This window comes from Lutra lutra, chromosome 18 (genome assembly GCF_902655055.1).
Source record: "Lutra lutra chromosome 18, mLutLut1.2, whole genome shotgun sequence".
Classification (NCBI taxonomy): Eukaryota; Metazoa; Chordata; class Mammalia; order Carnivora; family Mustelidae; genus Lutra; species Lutra lutra.
In genome coordinates, this window is record NC_062295.1 from 40,146,726 (window position 1) to 40,168,540 (window position 21,815).

The following is a 21,815-nucleotide window of genomic DNA, read 5'->3' on the forward strand; positions in this document are numbered from 1 at the left end:
TTGAAAATGTCCCTTTGCTTTTACAAACATGATTGATATCCTTTGCAAAGCAAATGTTAGACCTCCGAGTACCCAGAGTTCGCCTGCCTGGCACCCCTTCGCTCCCCAGCAGCCAGTGGTCACCTGGCCCGGACCCTGTACCCAGGGAGGATGTGCTGGTCGCCAGGCCCCCTCTCGCCCTCTAAGGCCGGGGCTTCCAAAACCGCCCTCTTTACGACATGGAACTTTCTGTTCCATCAGGCTTTGCTCACCGGAACACAATGCAGGAACACGGCCAGAACCCAAAAGATAAAATGCAAATTGTATTTGCATGATGGGTAGCAGAAAAATAGATCTCCAGCGACTCTGTGTGCCATCTACTTAAGTACAACCTGCACTGTACCACCTATGTCTTATTTACTATCGTTTAAAACAATGCTTTCAGCACAACTGGCAAAGGGATGTAAATAACGAGGATGTGCACAGATATCACAGCTACGACATACACACGCACATACATGCACACGGACACTTGGAGTTTGCATGAGCCACTGCTTGAAGGGCATGTTAGCAGCCCAGCCCCAAAGCCACATGTCTGGGCCATGGGCCTGGGTCCACCTGCAGGCAGGTCCGCATCTGTAAAATGGGGATGAGAAGTAATGCAGCCATTCACCAGGGCTGGTGTTGCAGCCATGGAGACAGACACTGTCTGGGGCTCAGCCCCAGGCTTAGCGGTTGGTGAGGGCCCACTGGGGTCAGGCACTTTCCCAGTAAAGTGTTCTGGTGGCCGGCATTTGCGAAGGAGAGATGTCCTCTTTGTTGCAGACTTAGTCCTGCTTTCCAGAGGTCTATTAGAGGCAGGGCTTGCCTCCCCCCATGAGGCCGACAGGTTGCCCCATTGGCAGGGCCTGGCCCAGACCAAGAGAGCACTGGCGGGCAGGCCATGGGCACACCACCACCAGGATTCCTCTCTGGACTCGGGGATCAGGCGTTTCACCACATTGCTAAGTAACAGCCTTCTCCCCTCTTCTCAAAACGATTACATCAACCCGGGGAGCCTCTCCAGGGTGGCAGTTTAAGGAAAGGTCAGGTTGTCCAAATCAGAAGCGAACCAGTCTAAGCGAGTCTCTTGGAAGGCTCTGTCTCTACCTCCTGCCCGCCTTCCTTTACCGGCCTGGGTTTTTCAGAGTCCGAGAAAGCACGACTGTGTAATTCCCAGTCGAGACAGTCAGCCTCCTCGGGTGTGTTTTTGTTGTTTATAAAATTAGCCAATTATTGTCACCTAGTGGATCAGATTAGGTGTAATCCATACTAATGTTCAAATTAAGTCATGGAAAACAATTAACGCCGCAAAAATGGGCTGGTGAAAAATGATAAGGTTGGTCAAATAGTTTCACTGTGCATAATGGTGTTTTTTAAAATGCCCGTCTCCGCGCAGTAATTAAATCATTTACATTTCAAATGGAGTGCACCCACCTCCAACACTGGTGATTGCACACTCCCTAATTGCACACCTCTCCGGGTAGTGGGGATCTATCAGCCGCTGTTACGGAATGTCTGCTTCCCCGGGAAGCCAGCTGCCCCAATGGAAGCGTGTGCCTGGCTCAGAGGGACCAAGAAAAGTGTGCTTTGCCCCGTGTTGTCCCAAATTTGGACCTGTCCCTCCTCCCTCTCGCTCCTCCCTTCTTCCTGCCTTCTTTCCTCTATAAATAAGTACACAGGATTTCTCAAGCAATCGAATCAAATCGAACGGAATATTCTGCCACAGCACAAGATGCACTTACACTTTTGAGCCCATCATCTGTAACAGGGCCACAGTTAAAAACTTTGGGGCGACATCCACGGGTTCAGCTGATACCCAACTTCTCTTTTAGCCCTTTTAGCTCAAGGGAGGATGCCCACCTGCTTCGCCAGCTGAATACTGACACCCTGGCTCCTTCCCGGGCGTGGCTGTCTATGCAGCAAACTCTCAGATGATGGAGGGGTGAAATGCTGCCTTGGATCTAAGCGGACGTGGCCCTGAACCCATGTTCCTAGTCCTCAGAGGAGGGTTATTCAGTGAATCTAGAGCAAACGCTTCGGTCAGGCAGGACCCCATGGGTCTTCTTGCAAAGGGGACTTGGAGCGATGAAGCCAGAAGACTGACCTCCCATCTCTGCAGCCCAGGTGTTTTTCAGCCTGGAGCAGGAGGAGTCTGTGGAAGTTAGTAGGATATGGCAAAACCTTGCTTCTTGGCTTGAGCGGGGGCTGAAATCCCCTGGAAGACCCCAGGCTGCCTGGGTGCCAGCCCTGCCTCATGCTGTCCAAAGGTGGAGGTTCATTTGCTGGTTCCCTGGCTGGGGGTTTCTGCCCTCCTGGGGGCCGCAGGGACATTTGAGCCCCGGAAAAGGGTCCGGTGAGGACAGGATGTAGTCAATGCTGAACTTGATGCCCTTGGTCTCCTCCTTCCCCAAGGCAGCGGGACTGGTGGGGGCCGGGGGCTGGCGGTGGGGGGCCGGCTCAGGCGGCCCCGGAGGCCCCTCCGCGGCCCCTGTGCGCGCCTCCCCCGCCCCCTCGCGCTTGGGGCCGCGGCGACGGCGTCTCCGCCTGTAGTTGCCGTTCTCGAAGAGGTCCAGCAGCGACTCGCAGCCACCCGCGAACGTCCAGTAGTTGCCCTTTCCCTTCTCGTGGCCCTCCGTTCGGGGCACCTGTGGGAGAGGGAGGGGCTCCACGAGGGTCTGGCCCCTGATGCGCGCCGCCCCCCTCTCCGCCTCTAGGCAAGCGCTGGAGAGGTCCCTGTCCTTGCGGTGCATGGCGTTGGTCATGGAGCAAATTGGAGGCACTCCGATTTGCCGAAAACGAACTTTCCAGCAGCTGTTGCTGCAAAACCTGTCCCTACCCCGAATCAGGGATGCCTTGGTCCGGGAGCCCTCAAGCCCGGGACACTCAGGGGCCTTTCCCGGGAGCAGGGCGGCGGGCTGGGGCTGGGGCTCACCTTGACAAAACAGCTGTTCAGGGACAGGTTGTGGCGGATGGAGTTCTGCCAGGCGCGCTGGTTGGCTCGGTAGTAGGGGAACTTGCGCATGATGAAGTCGTAGATACCGGACAGGGTGACCCTGCCTGAGGGGCTCTGCTGAATGGCCATGGCGATCAGCGCGATGTAGCTGCAAATAGGGGCGTATGGGGCCATGCGGGGCGGAGGAGGGGACGCCCCGGAGTCTGGAATCCCCTCCACCCAGGGGCCGCTCTAGGAGCGCAGGGCTCCTCCGCCCCCAGGGCTCCGTGGTGTGTGGGAGGTGCAGACAGGAAGGGGCTGCTGGGGAGCGTGAACCCTGGAGGCCCCCGCTCCCGTTTCTGCTCGGACCCAGGAAGCTCATCTTCACACCTGGGACTTTGCTGAAGGAACGCGTCTCCTCCTCTGAATCCCCCCACTGCCCCAACCCCCGCCCCCCGAGAAGCAAACCCTCCCTCCATCCCAGGCTGGCCCTTGAGGAGGGTCGCTGGCGGGGAGGCTCTGTCCAGCGCCCCGCGGTCACCTGTAGGCGGGCCGCGTGAGTCGCTTCTCCTCGTCAGAGCTGCCAGCTGGGTAGTCGTCCGCGTCGTAATTGAAGCAATTGTAGGGATACTGCGAGCTGTCAAACATCTTGGCGCGCCCGGCGCCTGCCGGGGCCACCGCTGCCGTTGCCGCCGCCTCCGCGCCGCCCGCCAGCCCGCCAGGTCGGTGCGAGGTCCTCCCTGGCGCCGGCCCGCAGCGTCTGCACTGCAGGCTGCTCTAAGCCCGAACTGGGAACCTGGGCTTCTGGGGTCCCCCCGCCCGCGCCCACCCCGTTCTCTCGCATCCAATCCCAGCGCGGAGGAGGCCCCAGCCACTAGTAAAGCGGCTGAGGGGAGCCGAGCGGGGCTCTTGGTGACCCTCTGACCGCCGCGGACCGAGGGAGGAGGGAATGCCGCTCTGGGTGGTCCGACAGGCTGGCGGGGACGCCACCCCAGCCTCCCGCTCCCGCCCGGGTGCGCGTCGCCGCGCTCCCTGCGCGGGGCCCCAGATTTTGAGGCAGAGCCGAGGGTATCCCTCCCACCCCCAGCCTCTGAGCCAGAGCTGGGGCTCCTCCTGGGCTCCCTGTCCTGGCGGATGTTTCCTCGGAGCTCGCGGGTCCGTGCGCCCCGGACGCGCAGGGAGACACTAGCTTCTCCCGCGCCCTGGATCCCAGAGTGGACCCTAGGGTTGCCAGGCCGCAGGCAGGGCCAGGACTATGGCCTCCACCACCACCAGGCTCAGCCCCACCTCCTGCCCGGGAGCAGCAGGGTCCAGGCCTGAGAGTTTGGAAACGTTGATTGTGCTCCCAGGACAGAGAGCTCGGTGCCCCTCGCACTCAGGGGCTCCCTGAGTGAGCAGGCTCCTGAGCCCCTCGTGGGATCTGGAGGAGGCACCCCTCTGTGCAGTGAGAGACAGTGCGGCTGGGTCCCAGGGCTTTGGAGGAAATGCTGGACCCTTTCCCTCTGACCCCGCTCTGGTCCAGTGCCAGAAAATTCTGCTTTCAAAGCACGACCTTTAGGCCAGAAATGAGCTCTGTTCCGTCCAGCCAGTTGGCCTCACGAGAGCTTGATGCTGCCCATTGCCGCTGGCGGAGAAGGGTGGGCAGGCCTGACTTGGTGCCTCCAGGTTCCCCCAGCACCACCTGGGAGGCCAGTTTCTGCTGACAATCTGAAGCCCACTGGGCTCAAAGACATTCAGAAGCTCCGTGTTGTCCCCTCTGTCAGATGCCAAAATCAGACGAGCTGGGCTGTGGGAACATAACACGGTGCAGCCCCCATGGAAAACATTCTGGCGGCTTCTTTAAAAACTAAACAGATGGCTAGAGTGTTGAGCAGCAGCTGCCCTCTGGGCCATTTATCCCAGAGAAGTGGAGAAGTGAAGTCACCAGATACCCGCACACACGTGTACATAGCCGCCTTTCTGCTCGCATCCCCAAACCGGATCTTGCCCAGACGCCCTTCCCCAGGGAAATGGCAGAGCAAGCTTTGGTCCCCTCCACGCGGAGGGATACCTCAGCGACGCAAAGCTACCACCCACCGATACTCTGGAAGCCTGGACGGAACTTCCACTGAGGGCAAAAGCCAGCTTCAAAGGGTTACCTACTACATGCTGCCATTTACAGACCTTCTCGAAAAGACAGAATGGTAAAATGCAGAACAGAGGAGTAGTTTCCAGGGTGAGGAGGAGGTCCGGGCAGGAGGGATGGTTGCAGTGGTAATAGGGCAACGTGAGGGGCCCTTGTGGCCTTGCCATGCTCTGCCTGTGCTGCGTCAGGGTCAAGGTCTTGGTCGTGGGATGGTGCGTTGGGGTGTTGCAAGATGTCCCCAAGGGGGGACTGGGTAAAGCGTCCCTGGGATCTCTGTTTCATTTCTCACAACTGCATGAAATCTATGATTATCTCAAAATGAAAAGGTTAATTAGATGACCCTGCAGCTTGGAGACCCCAGATGCCAGACTTGGAGAATGAGATTGGAGACAGGCCGTCTGTGCCGAAGAGGGAATCCCATCCCCTCGGCTCTACGGGGGCTTTCTCTGCCAGCTCCTGTTCATGTCCTCCTCCTTCCCTCCACATCTTTCTGTCCAGCTCCAGCTGCCTTCTTGGAGAGTCTGGGTTCTGAGGCTTGGCCTCCCCAGGAGCTGCATGGTCAGGCAGGAGTAGTGGGAGCAGGTAGGATGGGCTGTAGCCCTGTCCCGGCCAGTGAGGTCAGCCGGCATCAGGGGACCCTGTGCACCGGGCTACAAGAAGGACCTTGAAGCCTCTGTCACACAGATGATGGACAAGCAGGAAACCACATGGCGGCTTCACTCCAACCTTCCACCCCTTGGCGAATGGCTCTGGTGGCCACCCAACCCTGAACCTCACGAGGAGGGAGCCCTGAGCTAGAGTAGCCCAGAGATGCACCTCTCAGGGGAGCTATCACCTCCAGGCCTGGGTCACGCCTGGCCCATTCAGCACCTTACACATCATGTGAGCTGGCCCAGCCCCTGAAAATGGTCCCTTCCCTTGGAAAGGCCACATACTGGCCCATGGAAAAGCAGATGACAATAATCTCGAGCCCTGCACCCCACTGGTGGTGATGATCAGAGCCCAAGACCACTTCCAATGAAGAGCTCTCCTTACCGAAAACTGTGCCCTCCCCCAGGTGTCACTTCTGGGGGCCAATGGAAAACCCTGAATGTCATAACAGCATGATAAGGAGGCAACCTTCCCTCCCAGCTGCAGCTGGGCTCCTTTGCTGGGGTGGGCATTTGGTCCCAAACCCTGTGATGCACTTTGTGACGCCCCTGGTAGAATCCTGCTTCTGTGTAAAGCCAGTAGACACATTCAACGGATGGCTGGTTCTGCTGGAGTCTGTGTTTGTGGGTACAAGCCGATCACCTTCAGAGCTGCTGGGTCTGAGACCTTGTCGGGGCACCAGGTCCCTAGTCTGGTTCTGGCTGATCCCTGGGAGCTTCCTCTGGACCCGGAACCCAGCACGAGGCACCTGCCAGCTGCTTTGAAACCCACCAAGAGGACAAGCAGCCTGTCCGAGCTAAGAGCTGCGTGTGGCCAGTGCGGCATGTGGCCAAGGAGGAGGAGATGCTGAAGCCAGGCACGGAGGGGCAGGAGAGGGCACAGCCCCCGGGAGAGGTCAGCAGGGGCCTTGGGGTCCTGGCAGGGATTGGGGGAGGGGTGGCAGCAGGGGACAGTCTGGTTGGGGCCCCTGGGCAGGGGAGTGCAGGCCGAGTCCCTCACCCCCTCTTAGGTTTCGGTTGATCCCGTCCTGGACTCTCCCAGTGAGGTCGCAGGGGGTGGGCGGGCGAGTGTGTAAAGCAGGAAAGGACGGGACCTACACACGGTTCCCTTGGTTCAGTAGGAAGTACCGGTTGGTCAGTTCAGAAACAAGCCTAACGAATTTTAGTTTCTTAGACTTCTGGAACATTTATCTGACTTATTTTAAAATGAACTTATTAATATGGGGCCTGGCAAGTGAGAAGGAAGGCTTCTCTGATTTTTAGCCAGAAACGTCCTTGAAATACTACTCAACACAGTGGTGTCAGCGGCAAACATAGTCAGCAAGGTTCTGAGATGTTTTTACGTACGCTGACTGGTTCACCTCTCGGGACGGTCCCTCGAGTTGGACACGCCTGGTGATTCCATTGCATGGGGTCTCGCCTGTGTGACACCCCCTGTGTGTGGCAGGGAGAGGATTCGAACTCAGACCCTCCAGGAAGGTGATGGAGACTCCAGGTGTCCGAATGTGTGGCCGGGAGGCTGGGCAGAGACGTGGCACAGGCACATGCAGGAGATCCCCGGGCCGCCAGCCCTCAGGAAGGGTCTCCACGCCAGCCTGTCAGTGGTTCTCACCTGCCCACCCAAACTGGCCATGCGGTGCCACTCACAGATATCAAAAGGGCAGCGGTGACTTATACCATTTGGGATGCTTTCCTAAATGGCAAGAAGAAAATGCTGGTCTTGATAAACACTTAATCTGTTTTTATGTTTGGAGCAGCGGGAAAGAGGATGGGGAGAGGAAGGGGACACGGGGCCCTTCAGACACTCTCTGTTACGCCAAGTCACGGCTTGCTCGGACCCTGCTGTGTTGTTTAATTAAAGGCTGTGTCTGTTACAGAAAGTGTATGAAACAGAGAAAGGTATGAAAATAGAAACCACCGGTAATTTAGTCGTTCAGAAGCAGCCTCCGTCCACACGCTGAATATTCAGTTTCGATTTCTGAAAGTGGGAACTGTTCACAAAATGGCTAACATAGAACATTCTTCAAGAATTTGATTTTTAGGGGCACCTGGGTGGCTCAGTGGGTTAATGCCTCTGCCTTCGGCTCAGGTCATGATCTCAGGGTCCTGGGATTGAGCCCCGCATCAGGCTCTCTGCTCAGCAGGGAGCCTGCTTCCTCCTCTCTGCCTGCCTGCCTCTCTGCCTACTTGTGATCTCAGTCTGTCAAATAAATAAATAAAATTTAAAAATTTTTTTGATTTTTAACCTTACAGGATATTGAACGTATCAGAACTCTTTTAGAAGTCATCTTTTTAAATGTAAATACTTTTAGGAAACTCCTTATGTGGATAATCATTTGCTAATTTGGGCATATAGATTTATTAATGCCCAGTTTCCTTAAAAATCAAACCAGAACCCTAAAGAGCAGAGGCTTCCAAGGCTTGCTTGTGCTGGGCTGGGATTGGCGGAGCGTGCCATGTTCTAGACCTTGTGAGAAGTTCTCCAGCTGGGCAAGTGTGCAGCAGCTCCCACGGAGGAAAGGTCCTAGTCTTTTCCCACAGTGATTTGGCTGGAGCTCCCTTTGGAGCTAGGAGGGGGAATTTGGTTCTTTTGCTCCCAAACTTTCCATGAGTGACGCATGGGGAGAATAAAGAAGAAATATAAAAATCACATCCATGTCACTTTTCCAAACCAACACCATAGGCATTAGAATAAGCTTCTGATGGCTGTGGCTGAGTGTGCGCTCTCGGCAGCCAAGGTAAATGGAGGCAATTAGTATCTTGGGATTTCTTCTTGGCAAGCAATCATGGCTCTTTTAAAATCAGAAGCAAAACAGGGCATTCACAAATATTTAAACATGCCTTTCCAGAACCCTATACTTTGGTGTGATGAATGGCCAACGAAAGAACAAAGCTAATTTTGTAAATCCTGCGCCTAGATGGGGTGGGGAGACTGCCCCCTTGCATTCTGTCCCTGCCTCACACTCACTCCTACCCACGGAGATCCCGTGGATCAAGCCACACGCCTGAGGCTCACAAGGGCTTGGGACCCTCTATAGGGGGGCCAAGGTCCTAGTAAGAGGAAGGCCTGTCTCTTGAGGGGAGGCAGGCCCCGGGCAGCAGGCATATAGCAGACTGTGCAGTCTGTCGGCACAAACAACATAGGAGAGCAAACCGTCCTGTGTTTCCTCATTGCAAGGACCTGAGCCGTAGCTCAGTAGAAACAGGAATAGCTAGGATATAGAAATGGAGTCAGGGTGGTGATCTGCTCCTAGCAAGTGAGCTTTGAGCAACTGTGAATGGATGGAGATGTTCTTGAAGTCCATTCAAAAGTCTTGACAGGTGCATTTTGTTCTGCAGGCTGCGTAACAAGCCACTCCAAACTTAGTGGCTTAAGGCTAAGAGCAGACATTTACCGTCTGGACTGGCTTTCTGAGAGTTGAATTTGGGTGTGGTCCTTGGGCCCTGCGGTGTGGCTTTTGCTTTTCCGGGGCTCTCCTCTAGGTGGTGCAAGTAGACCAGTCTTGGGCAGTGTTTCTGGTGCCCACCCCCACCCTAGGGGTGGGGTAGGGGCCTTTCCTGGCTGATGGTGGCCATAGGACATATCTGGCTGCAGCAGTCAGCCTGGTGAAGAGAAGTTGCCTCTTAAAGCCCTGCGACCCACAGGGATGGCCACACCAGGGGCCTCGGGTGGGCACAGCAGCCTAGCCTGATCTGGGCCGAGGCCCCAGTGTGGACCCCACCAGACCCCACCTGGCAGCTGACCCCTTTCACGACTTCACCCCATTTGACCCTTTAAAACCAGCAGGCCAGGAGCTGTCCTTACCCTGTGAGATAGAGTGGACGCTGTTCCCACTTCCCGGGTGGGCAGGTCCCAGCCAGCTCTGAACCCTTCCTTCCAAATGCCGAGAAGAGTAAGAAAGTTCCCTCCATGCATATGGGCAGCTCCTCGCCACGTGGGGAGGCTTTGGGATTCTGCTCTTTTGTCTTCCTTCACTCACCACACCCCACACCCAGGCAGAGGTTGCTTGCGACCTCCTTTGCTCGCCTCTTCAATTAAGGTCCCTCTGGGTGGGGTGCGGGGAGGAGCGGAATTTTCCTCGGAAACTGGTCAGGATTTGGGATGGATGTGTGGGGGTGGCTCTGTGATCTGGGTGACAGTGGAAGCCGCTGGGGTGAGGCTTTGTGGCTGGACTGCCTGGGAGCCTGCCGAAGGCTCTGCCTGGGCGCTTGGCCCCTGAGGCTCTGGCTCCCGCAGTCTGTGCATTCAGGTTCCTCCCAGCTGGCCCCGGGAGCCAGAGGGTGCACCTGGGAGGGCCTGCGTTTCGTGAGGCGCCTTTGTCATCCTTCTCTTGAGCCATGGGGGTGTCCTTTGTCCTTCGTGCATCTCAGACTTCTGGGGAGGGGCTGGGAAATGAGGGGGTCCCCACCCACCTGCATTGCCCCGCTGCACGCATGTTGCCCCCCGTGGCCTCGGGCAGGGTGCTGCTGCCTGCCGCCCTCCCTGCCCCTCGAGTCTCCAGAAGGAGTTCCCAGGCCGACTGAGGGGGGTTTTGTTTGAGTTCTTGCCCGCACTTTCCCCTAGCCACCTCTGGTGAGATGCTGTCTGGTCTGATAGCCGGACGGGTGGGTAAGGGTCCTGGGAAAGCTGACTTCCACCAAGAGGAGTTGAATGGGAAGCCCTCTTTTCTCCTGCTTGCTCGGGACCCCCTCCCTCTGCTCTGGCCTCTCGGCACCCCACAAGCTTTCACTGGAGCCCCGGGGGGGAAGGCTGGTCTGGGTGTTGGGTCTGAGTTCTCTCCCACAGCTGTGGGTGCGCCGGGGAATGGTTCGGTTTGATTTGACTCCAGGTCCCAGAGACAGGTTCCGACGTGAATCTGGGTGACCACTGCGTGCTTGCTTACGATGCTTTTCCTGGCCAGCCCCGTCACTGGCCTCCCCCTGCTTTCCTCCTCCTACCTTTGCTCAGGCAGCTCCAAAAGACCTGGGAGTCCTGTGCTGGGACCCGAGGGAAAAGCCCAGATGTGGATGTCCCACTGAGCCCCGGGCGCTGCTTCAGAGCTCCCGCACGGGGCCGCGGACACACGGGCGTCTCTTCTCTCACTGTTCGCAGGCCGGACTCTGAAGACCAGGGGCCGGGCTGGCTCCTGGTGAGGTCTCCTGCTTGTCCCCATGTGGCCCGCCCCGTGTGGCCTGCCCCTGCATGTGACGGGGGTGATCTGCAGGGCTGCTTCCTCCTCCTGCAAGGATGTCAGTCCTGGGGGATTGCCCTACTGTCAACTTGAATTGCCTCCTTGAAGGTCTGTCTGTGAATGCTGGCACGGTGGAGGTCGGGCCTCTACTCAGGAACCCGGGAGACCCGTCTTTGCAAGTGGCCTTGCCCCGGGGTTTCCATCTCCTCTGTCCCTTCGCCATCCCTGTTATTTGAAGCCGCACATGGGAGTTGGCCGTGTGTCCCCCTCACCACCCTGCAAACCTCCAGGGTCCGTCGAGGTCACCAGAGGGCCCTCCGGCCTGCCTCCAGCAGCCACCCAGTGAGCACTGTTGGACCCGTGGCACATGGACTGGGGGCCTGGGGGGTGAGGACAGCCACCCTGGCCTCAGAGTCCCTCTATTCTCTTGCAGCGGCCTGGGAGGAGGCTGGGGGGTACACTGTCCTGGCGGCAGAACTGGCTGCTTCTGATCGTGGGACCTCGTCAGGCCCTCCTCCAGGCACTTACCTACTCCCCGTGCAGCAGGGACGGGGCCCAGCAGGAGGCTGGGCGGGGGGGGGGGGGCAGCATAGGTACGCGGGTACAGCCACAGGCAGGAAGGGGCAGGGACGCCTGAGCCAGTGGTGTCACCAGAGGAGTGCTGGGTGGGAAGCCAGTGCCAGGTGGGTTACTGATGGGAGGCTGCTTTTGGGTTCACTTTATCATCCCCCCATTAACTTCCTTTGTAGTCTGAGGTCCCTTTGTGGTTCTGCTGTGGGCCGTACCCCCTCCGCCTGGCAGCCAACGGCTTGGCCATTCTGGAAACCTAAACTGACTTTTGTGCTGCATGTCAGCCCCTCCCTGAGCCTCCGTGTCCCCACCTGTGAAATGAGGAAAAGATCAACCTTGCTGTTTTGCCTGAGAGACCAGAAATAATTTGTGGTGGCAGCTTTGCATGGGGCCGGGTGCACAGAAACCAGTGGTCCTGGGGCACCAGAGGGGCTGGGAGCCCCAGAAGTGGCCAGGGCTCTGACACCCAGGACTCTCTGCTCCCTGGGACTCTCTGGGGTTTATGTCAGTGCTCAGCGGTGTCCTCCCCTTGGAACCCCTGGGGCTAGCCTGTCACAGTGCCCTGTGCCCACACTGAGCCCCTGTAGGCAACAATCTCGGGGAGCCCCCAGGCAGGGCTCCCAGGAGGATTCAGGCCCTGCGGCCTACAGGGCCGGACTTCTCCTGGCTCCACTGGGCACACCTGGGCTGTGTAGACATGCTGCTGCCGCTGGAACTGGCCCATGTCTTCAGGGACCCCCTGCCCAGCTTGGTCAGCCACACCAGGAGTGGGACAGGGGGCTTCCCCCACCTCCTGCCTCCTAGCCACAGCCCTTTGGACCTCGGAAGCTGAGCCTGGCTCTGCCCTCTTCCAGGCCTGACCTGTGTGGAGGGAGGCTGGGTGGTCGCTGAGCTCAGGGCGTGAGGGGCCCAGACCCCAGCATACATTTGCTCTATTTTTATTGCACTTTTACCACATTGCAAACTATTCCACAAAAATGTTGCAAAATTCAGCCTGTTGCCGAGGCCCTTGAAGGAGCCTGTGTGATGTCTTTGCACCAATGATCAAAGCGAAGTCAGGAGGCGAGCAGCACCGTGGGCCACCGAGGGAGGTCCCAGGCACTGCTGGGTGGCTCTGAGAAACGGAAGACGTGGTCACTGACGTCACTCTGAAACTGGGAGTCTGCCCGCCGACCGGCCTATGGAGCCATAGGGAGCCCCACCGTGCATTGGGCCGAGACCGTGAGCCATCTGCCCGCGGGCCTCCCAGGAGGGAGGACAGGTGGGAGTCTGTTTCAAGTTAGGTCCAGAGTGGGAGCACACCTGGTAGGACAGGCCGGCCCCCACGTGTGCATTTGGTGGGTGGTCTGGGGTCTGCAAGGTGTCACTCTATTTATATACATAGACACCAAGTATAAATACAAAACAGTCAGTAAAGGCTTCCTTCCCATACAGAAGGGTGGGTGGCCCCCGCCGCCAGGCCGCCTTGTCCATGAGCACAGAGCACCCCCTCCCCAGCCTTCTCCGGTCTCAAAGCGGACACGGTGAGTCCCATCGGCCCTGCGGTGCCTGACCCCAGGAGCGGTCCATCTGTTCCCGCAGTCACCGAATCACAGCGTGGACACGCGTGTCCCTCCTCCACGGCAGGCCGGCGGCTCTCGGTCACTACCTGCCGGGGGGCACTCTGTGCTCGGCATCCAGGTCGTCCTCCAGCACGCTGTGCGGCCCATCCTTCTCCACGCAGTCCCCAATGGCCCGCAGCACAATGCGCAGCCGCCGGTCCAGCGCCTCCAGGTGCGGCCGGTACAAGACGGGGGCCACGCGGTCCTTGCGCAGGGACTCCGCCATCAGCAGGCTCAGCCGGTACTCCTCCTTGGCCAGGAGCTGCAGCCGAAGGTAGGTGGACTTCCTGACCCTGACAGGGAGAGACAGGTCAGGCTCCAGCCTCTGGGGCCTAGGCACAGCGGACACCGGCGCCAAACCAGGGGCAGTCCCAGGCGGGTCCCTGCCTGATCCAGCCACTGCCTCCCAGAGGCGCTGCAGTAAGGGTCCTGCCTGGCAGAGCAGGTGGCCACGGGAGGCCTGGCAGTGCCCGCAGGGACCTGACACTCCAGGCAGACGCAGGGCGGGGAGGATGACCCATGCATCTGGGAGACTGAGCCCACCTCAGCCCCACACACCTTCCCCGGGCAGCGAGCTTCTGGTTCTGCCCCATGGCCCGGTTCCCCACCCATAAGGGAGAGGTGGTGGGGGGAGCCCCACAGAGGGTGGCAGCGAGGGGCACGGAGTGCTGGGGGGGGCAGGACGCCAGTCTGAGCCCCAGTGTCTTCATCTGTGACGGGGGCCATCACGGCTGGCCTGAGATGTGCGCCGGGAAGGTGCTGGGCCGCACACTGCTGGGCCATGGGAGTGGGCTGGGGCCCTCTCTCCAATCTGTGGCTGGGGGCTCCCCGGGGGGGCGCAGAGTGGGGCGCCATACCTGCAGCACTGCTGTAAAGGCACCAGAATGGACAGCTCATCATGGGAATACTTCCCAAACCTGTCGAGGAAGCACAGAATTGTTGGGGACACGACACGCAGGATACCTGTGTGCAGAGCCTGCAGCAGGGCAGTGGGCAGTGCCCTGTGTGCCCTACTGGAGAACCACAGCCATGGAGATGGGGCATTGTGTCCCCAAGACACTGCTGTCCCCCAAGTCCCGGCTTTGTGTCCACAGTGCCCCAGCTAACTGTCCCCATTACCCAGGACTGTGCCCCAGAATCCCCAGCTGTCCCCAGCCCCCTGGCTGAGTGTCCCCAGCACCCCCAGTGGACTGTCCTCAGCATTGTGTCCCCAGCACCCCCAGGTGAGTGTCCCAGCACAACGGGCTGAGTGACCCCAGCACTCCCAGTTGAATGTACCCAGCATCCCAGCACTGTGTCCCCAGCAACCTCGGCTGTGTCCCCCATGCCCCCAGTTGATTGTCCCCATCACCCCAGCACTATGCACCCAGCACCCCCTGCTGACTATCCCTAGCATCCCTGCTGAGTGTCCCCAACACTGTTGCCTATCACCAGCACCCCAGCACTGTGTCCCTAGCACCCCCAGCTGACTTTCCCCATCACCCTGGCTGAGTGTCCCAGCACCCTCGGTTGACTGTCCCCCACCCCAGCACTGTAACTAGCACCCCTGGCTGAGTGTCCCCAGAACCCGCTGGCTGTCACCAGCACTGTGTTCCCAGCTCCCACAGCTGACTGTCCCAAACACCCCCGACACTGTATCCCCAGCACCCCGCCTAAGTGTCCCAATACCCCTGGCACTGTGCCCCAGCATTCCTGGCTGAGTGCCCCCAATATCCCAGCACTGTGTCCCCAGTGCCCCCAGCTGGCAGACCCCAGCACCCCTGGCTGACTCTCCCAGTGGCCCCGCCTGTCTCCACCACTCCGGCACTGTGTCCCACACTCCCGGCTGACTGTCCCTACTATCCCTGGCTGATTTTCCCCAGTGACCCTGGCTGTGTGTCCCCAGCATCCCTGGCTGAGTGTCCCCAGGATCCCAGCACTGCGTCCCCAGTGCCCCCGGCTGTCTCTACCACCCCGCCCATGTCCCCAGCACCCACAGCTGAGTGTCCTACATCCCCGGCTGACTGCATCACCCCAGCACCGTGTCCTCAGTGCCCCTGCCTGACTGTCCCCAGAGCCCTGGGCTGAGTGGCCCCAGCACCCCCAGCTGACTATCCCTAGCAGCCCTGGCTAAGTGTCCCCAGTACCCCAGAACTATATGCCCAGCACCCTTGGCTGACTGTCCCCAGCACTTTGACCCCAGTGTCCCCAGCTGACTGTCCCCAGAACCCAGCACTAGACCCCCAGCATCCCTGGCTGACTCTCCCCAGCGCCCCCAGCTGAGTATTCCCAGGATCCCAGCACTGTATCTCCAGCGCCCCCGGCTATCTCCACCACCCTGGCACTGTGTCCCATGTCCCCTGCACTCCCGGCTGTCTGCATCACCCTAGCACTGTGTCCTCAGTGCCCCTGGCTGAGTGGCCCCAGCACCCCCAGCTGACTGTTCCTAGCACCCCTGGCTGAGTGTCCCCAGTACCCCAGAACTATGCCCAGCATCCTGGGCTGACTGTCCCCAGCCCACCAGCACTTTGACCCCAGTGCCTCCAGCTGACTGTCCCCAGCACCAAGTACTAGGTCCCCAGTGCCCTCAGCTGACTGTCACCAACACTGTGTTCCCAGCGCCCACAGCTGACTCTCCCCAGCAGCCCTGGCACCGTGCCCCAGCATCCCTGGCTGAGTGTCCCCCACACCCCCAGCTGACTCCCCAGCACTGCGTCCCCAGTGCCCCTGGCTGTCCCAAGTACCCCCTTGTGGAGTGTCCCTAGCACTGTGTCCCCAGCACTCCTGAGTGTCCCCAGCATGCTGGCACTGTGCCCCATATCCCCTGGCTGAGTGTCCCCAGCACCCAGCCCTGTGCCCATCACCCTCAGCTCACTGTCCCTAGCACCCCAGCACTGTGTCTCCAGCACCGCCAGCTGTCACTAACACCCACAGCTGAGTGTCCCCAGCATCCCAGCACTGTGTCCCTGGTGCCATGGCTAAGTGTCCCAGCACCCCCGTCACTGTAACCTAGCACCCCGGCTGAGTGTCCCCAGCATACTCACCTGTCACCAGCACTGTGTTCCCAGCACCCCTGGCTGAGTGTCCCCACACCCCCCAGTGGAGTGGCCCTAGCACTATGACCCCAGCATCCCAGCTGGGTGTCCCCAGCACCCCCAGGTTAGGGTCCCAACACACCCAGCACTGTGTCCCTAGTGCCCCCAGCTGAGTGACCCCAACACCCTGGCACTGTAACCTAGCACTCCTGGCTGAGTGTCCCTCGCATCCCAGCACTGTGTCCCCATTGCCCCGGGCTGACTATCCTCAGCACTGTGGCTAAGTGTCCCAACACCCCCGGTACTGTGCCCAGCACCCTGGCACTGTAACCTAGCACCTCTGGCTGAGTGTCCCCAGCACCCTCACAGACTGTCACCAGCACTGTGTTCCCAGAACCCACAGATGACTGTCCCCATCACACTGGCACTGTCTCTCCAGCACCCCTGGCTGAGTGTCCCCAACACCCTAGCACTATGTCCTCAGTGCCCCTGGCTGACTATCCCCAGCACCCAGCCCTGTGTCTCTAGCACCCCAGCTGAGTCCCCAGCACCCTGGCACTGTGTCCCTAGCACCCTCAGCTGACTCTCCCTAGCACACCTGGCTGAGTGTCCCCAACATCCCAACACTGTCCCCAGCTCCCATAGCTGACTGTCCCCAGCACCCCTGGGTGAGTGCCCCCAGTATGCCCAGTGGAGTGTTCCCAGCACTGTGTCCCCAGTGCCTCTGGCACTGCCCCAGCACTTTGGATTGACTGTCCCCAGACCCCCAGATGACTATCCCTAGCACCCCTACTGAGTGTCCCTAGTACCCAAGAACTATATCCCCGGTGCCCCCTGCTGACTATCACCAGCAATGTGTTCCCAGCTCCCACAACTGACTGTCCCTAGCACTGTGTCCCCCATACCCCTGGTTGACTATCCCCAGCACCGTGCCCCAGGATCCCTGGCTGAGTGTCTCCTGCACTCCAGCACTATCCCCAACGCCCCTGGCTGACTGTCCCAAGCACCTCTGGCTTAGTGTCCCCAACATCCCAGCACTGTGTCCACCGTGCCCCTGGCTGACATCACCCCAGCACTGTGTTCCAGCATCCCCAGCTGAGTGTCCCAACACCCCAGAACTGTGCCCCAGTACCCCTGGCTGACTATCCCCATCACCCCGGCACTGTGCCCCAGCATCCCCAGCTGAGTGTCCCCAGCACCCCAGCACTGTGTCTCCAGCACTCCCAGCTGGCTCTCCCTAGCACACCAACACTAGGTTCCCAGCACCCCCGGCTAAGTGTCTCCAGCACTCCGGCACTGTGTCCCTAGCACCTGGGCTGTGTGGTCTTGTCTTTGCCCAGCACCAGACGCAGGCCCTGGGATGAGGCATGTCCCTGAAAGTACCCTAGTGTTCTGGCCACTGTACTGGGGTCCGAGGCACGCTAAGTGGAGAAGGCGCCCCCAGGGTCCGGCCACGGTACTGTCCTTGGCAGTTGGGTGTCCGCAGCCCCCACACCCAACTGTCCAGGTGCCGGGTGCCAACTTGTCCTAGCACCAGCACTAGTAACCATTTGGGAAAGGCAGGTCCCTTTACGCACATCCACCCAGCAGACGGCTCTCCTCGGTGGCCCAGGACAGCCCAGGGCCCGGCCTGTAGTGGCCACAGGCCCTCTTTGTGGGGTAGGGAGGGCCACACGTCCCAGCTAGCCAATCCCATGTGACTATGTGAGGGGCAAAGTGCACCTCACGGCCTTTCTGGGCAAGCAGCCGCACTGGGCCTCAGTTTCTCCTGGGCAACACGAGAACATCGCAGGACCCAGCACACAGGGGTGACCCTGGGGACCAGGAGGAGTAACACTACCAATGCTTCCTGCCGATAGGAGCTGGAGGCCCAGGGTCAGCACCCTGCATCACACACACAGCACCTGTGGGAGACGGCCACCATCCCCCACTCAGAGCCTGGTCTCCTGGGTCCAGAGGAGTAAGAACACGGCTCACCCTCTTCCATTGTCCAAGTGGATAATAAACGTCTCGTTCCCAAACTTCTCAAAAGTCTCATAGTGATGGCGGTCCATGTTTCCTGTGGAGAGAAGCAAGCTGAAAACTCAGGGGCTGACTCCCCACCTCAGTCTGGAGCCCAAGGGACAGAGCAAAGCAGGGGTTTGGCCACTGCTGGGTCACATGCAGGGTGGGCACTCCCGGTGCAAGCCCGGGCTGCCGACTTACCCATGAGGAAGTCAAAAATGGTCATGTCCATGATGTCCAGGACACGGTGGCTGCTGTCATAGGGTGGCGTCTGCTTCACCTCCTCACAGTAGTCGGGATCCACTTCCCACCTGCAGGGGACCCCGTGTGAGAAGGTCAGTTTCCTCCTCTGGGTGAACAGGGAGGCCCCGACCAGGTCAGCACAGCGGGATTATTGCAGTGAGGACTTGGGGTGGAGAGAGGTGTCACCACAGAGCAGGGCTGCCAGCTGAGGCCGCATTAACAGGAGCAGGGGGTTGGGAGGTGATCAAGCCATGTCTGGAGGCTGCCGTTCACCCCAGATGCCAGGGTTCTGGAGGGTTAGGACCTGGACACCACACCCCAGAGACCCCTTCACAGCTATCTCTTCAGGGACAAGAAGGGCATGGAGCGAATGCAGAGTTCCAGTCCTGAGAGGCTGTGTTTCCAGCCTGCACTGGGCCGGCCAAGCACCACATGGGGGACGCGTCGTCTTCCCAGAATTAGGCCACCCTTCCTGCCATCTATGCATGAGGGGCGGTGTCGCCCACACTGGGGGCAGGCAGAGCTGTGCGTGCCCCCCTTTCCTGACACTCCCTCCAGCCTGAGGCCGGCAGCAGGCCCGAGGCCCGTCTGAGCACAGTGGGCAGAAGCCTCTGAGACCCCCGCAATGCCAGCAGAAGGATGGGGCCCCGCACGGCAGGGCCTGCCCGACACTCACTCTGCCTTTTTCCGCTTGTGGTACGAGCGCCTCCAGGGGTTCCGCCACGTCTTCCTCTTGGCTAGGGACAGGTCAGGCAGGAAGGCCGCCAGTGAGCCCTCAATCTGGTCTGGCTTCCCACACAGGGCGTGCTCTGTGGAGCAGTAGTAGGAGCACTCCCCGTAGAAGCAGATGTTGTTGGCTGGGGACACACAGGCACACAGGTGAGGGGGGCAATGCCCTATTGCCAGCCCCGTCCACAGTCTGTCCCATGAGGCATGTCCACGCTGTCTGTCCTACAACCCCCTGTCCACACCATCTGTCTCATGGGCCATGTCCACACCATCTGCCTCACGGGCCCCGTCCACAGCATCCATCCAACAGGCCAGGCCCCTGTCCACACCATCCATCTGATAGGCTGGGCCCCAGTCCACACTGTCTGTCCCACAGGTCCCCATCCACACCGTCCATCCTGGGTTGAACCCCCATCCACACTGTCCATCCTGGGCTAGACCACCATCCACATCATCTGTCCCATAGGCCCGTTTGCCCCACGGGCCACGTCCATGCCATCTGTCCCATGGGCCCCCATCCACACCATCTGTCCCACAGGCATCCGTCCCACAGGCCCTTGTCCACACCGTCCGTCCCACGGGCCCCCCACACCATCCATCCTGGGCTGGGCCCCTGTCCACACCGTTGGTCCTATAGGTCCCTGTCCGCACCATCAATCCTGGACCATACACCTGTCCACACTGTTCATCCCATGGTCCCCCTCCATACCATTTGTCCCACGGGCCCCTGTCTACACAGTCCATTCAGGGCCGAACTCCCATCCATACCATCCATCCTAGGCTAGACCTCCCTCCATACCGTCTGTCCCACAGGCTCCAGTCCACACCATCTGTCCCACGGGCCACATCCACACCGTCCGTCCCATGGGCCATGTCCACACCATCTGTCGCACAGCCATCCGTCCCACGGGCATCCGCCCCATGGGCCACGTCCAACCATCCGCCCCACAGGCCCCCCTCCACACCACCCATCTGGGCCAGACCCCCCTCCACACCATCGGTCCCACGGGCCCCCATCCACACCATCCGCCCAATGGGCCCCTGTCCACACTGTCTGCCTGAAAGACTGGGCCCGTCCACTGTCTGCCTGACAGGCCGGGCCCCCATCCACACCATTTGCCCCACAGGCCCCATTCACACCATCTGTGCAACAGGCCCCCGTCCACACCGTCCATGTGATGGGCCCCCATCCACACTGTCCATATGATGGGCCCCAGTCTACACTGTCCAATGGGCCTCTATCCACACCATCCATGCTGGGTTGGGCCCACATCCACACTGTCCGCCCAACAGGCTGGGCCCCCATCCACACCGTCATCCAATGGGGTGGGCTCCTGTCTACACCATCTGTCCAACGGGCTGGGCCCCTATTCACACGATCCACCTGATGGGCCCCTGTCCACACCATCCATCTGATAGGCCAGGCCCCGCCCACGTCATCTGACAGGCCCCCGTCCACACTGTCCACCTGTCTGCACTGTCTGTCCGATAGGCCCCTGTCCACACCATCCACCCAATGGGCCAGGCCCAGTCCACACCGTCCACCTGACCAGCCAGGCTCACTGACTTTCTCCCACTGGATCTCACAAATCAGTGCTGCCCGTGGTACAAACGCTAAGGCCCAGAGAGGGGGGCTGACCTGCCCGAGGCCACACAGCTTGGGGAGCTGGCACTAGGATCTCGGACTGACACCTACTGAAATTCTAGAGTCCGTGCTCAGTGGCTTAAAAGAAGCATTCTCCCCATGAAAAAAGTATAACGCTCCTGGCGAGAGAGAAAGCTTACCAGTCTCAGCTCTGACAAGGGTCTAGCACGCAGCCCACACGAAGAACTCCTACGACCCACTAAGATAAATAGCCCCGCTCGTAAATGGGCCAAGGAGTTCCGCAGATTTTCCCCCCAAGAAACTACAGAAACAGCCAACATGGACATGACCCCATCTTGGTCATCAGAGGAGTGCCGTGGGGACCACAGTGAGACCCGTTTCCTATGCCCCCAGCCAGTTTCAGTAGGGAGAACAGACACTAAGGGGTATCGCTGAGGGCGTGGGGACACGGGAGCTGCTTCAGTGCCACTGGGCTGGACACGGTGTGGCTGCTGTGGAAGCCAGGCTCGTGGCCTGTCTGAAAGCTGGTGTGGAAGGACCCACCACAGAGCAATGCTGCTCTCGAGGGAAGTGAGCACACGTGCATGCAGCGCCCGGCACCGAGGGCCCCGCGGCTCTGTTCCCATGGGCCAGGGAGTGCACAGAACCCGCACGTCCCCCCGGGGCTGTCCCACCATAGAACGGGGTGCACTATTTACTCAGGAGGAAGCCTCCACTGGGGATAATCCATGTGAACGTGACACTCGGTGACAGAAGCCACATGCTGTCGCATTGTGTGTGTGAAATGTTCAGACAGGCAAAGGCACACAGAAACCCTGGGGGTTCAGGGGCGGGGGGAGCGGGGGGGTGATGGCAAACAGGGGTGAACAGAACGTTCTGCAACGGGTGCTGACGTGGCACGTTGCGAATGCACTAGAAGCCGCAGAACCGCACCCTCCAAAATGATGAACTTCATAAAAAAATAAAGCAGAGGGGCGCCTGGGTGGCTCAGTGGGTTAAAGCCTCTGCCTTCGGCTCAGGTCCTGATCTCAGGGTCTTGGGATCAAGCCTCACATCGGGCTCTCTGCTCAGCGGGGAGCCTGCTTCCTCCCTCTCTCTCTGCCTGCCTCTCTGCCTACTTGTGATCTCTGTCTGTCAAATAAATAAATA

General features: G+C 59.6%; 2 protein-coding genes across 2 annotated transcripts in view; both read right to left on the reverse strand.

Moving 5' to 3' along the window:
• Positions 1-395: 395 nt before the first annotated feature.
• Positions 396-4,458, reverse strand: FOXL3 (forkhead box L3). The gene is made up of 3 exons (XM_047714127.1): positions 3,495-4,458; positions 2,954-3,122; positions 396-2,666 (listed from the first exon to the last, which is right to left on the reverse strand). Exons 1-3 carry the CDS (start codon positions 3,599-3,601, stop codon positions 2,274-2,276), a joined length of 669 nt encoding a protein of 222 aa, XP_047570083.1. The 5' UTR covers positions 3,602-4,458; the 3' UTR covers positions 396-2,273.
• Positions 4,459-12,391: 7,933 nt separating this feature from the next.
• Positions 12,392-21,815, reverse strand: part of FAM20C (FAM20C golgi associated secretory pathway kinase) — a 36,109-nt gene continuing 26,685 nt past the window's right edge. The window contains exons 6-10 of the mRNA XM_047713896.1: positions 19,008-19,188; positions 18,290-18,399; positions 18,062-18,143; positions 13,928-13,987; positions 12,392-13,363 (exon numbers count right to left, since the gene is read on the reverse strand). Coding sequence (XP_047569852.1) covers positions 13,114-13,363; positions 13,928-13,987; positions 18,062-18,143; positions 18,290-18,399; positions 19,008-19,188 — 683 coding nt within the window. The 3' untranslated portion in view covers positions 12,392-13,113. The remainder of the gene's footprint in view (positions 13,364-13,927; positions 13,988-18,061; positions 18,144-18,289; positions 18,400-19,007; positions 19,189-21,815) is intronic.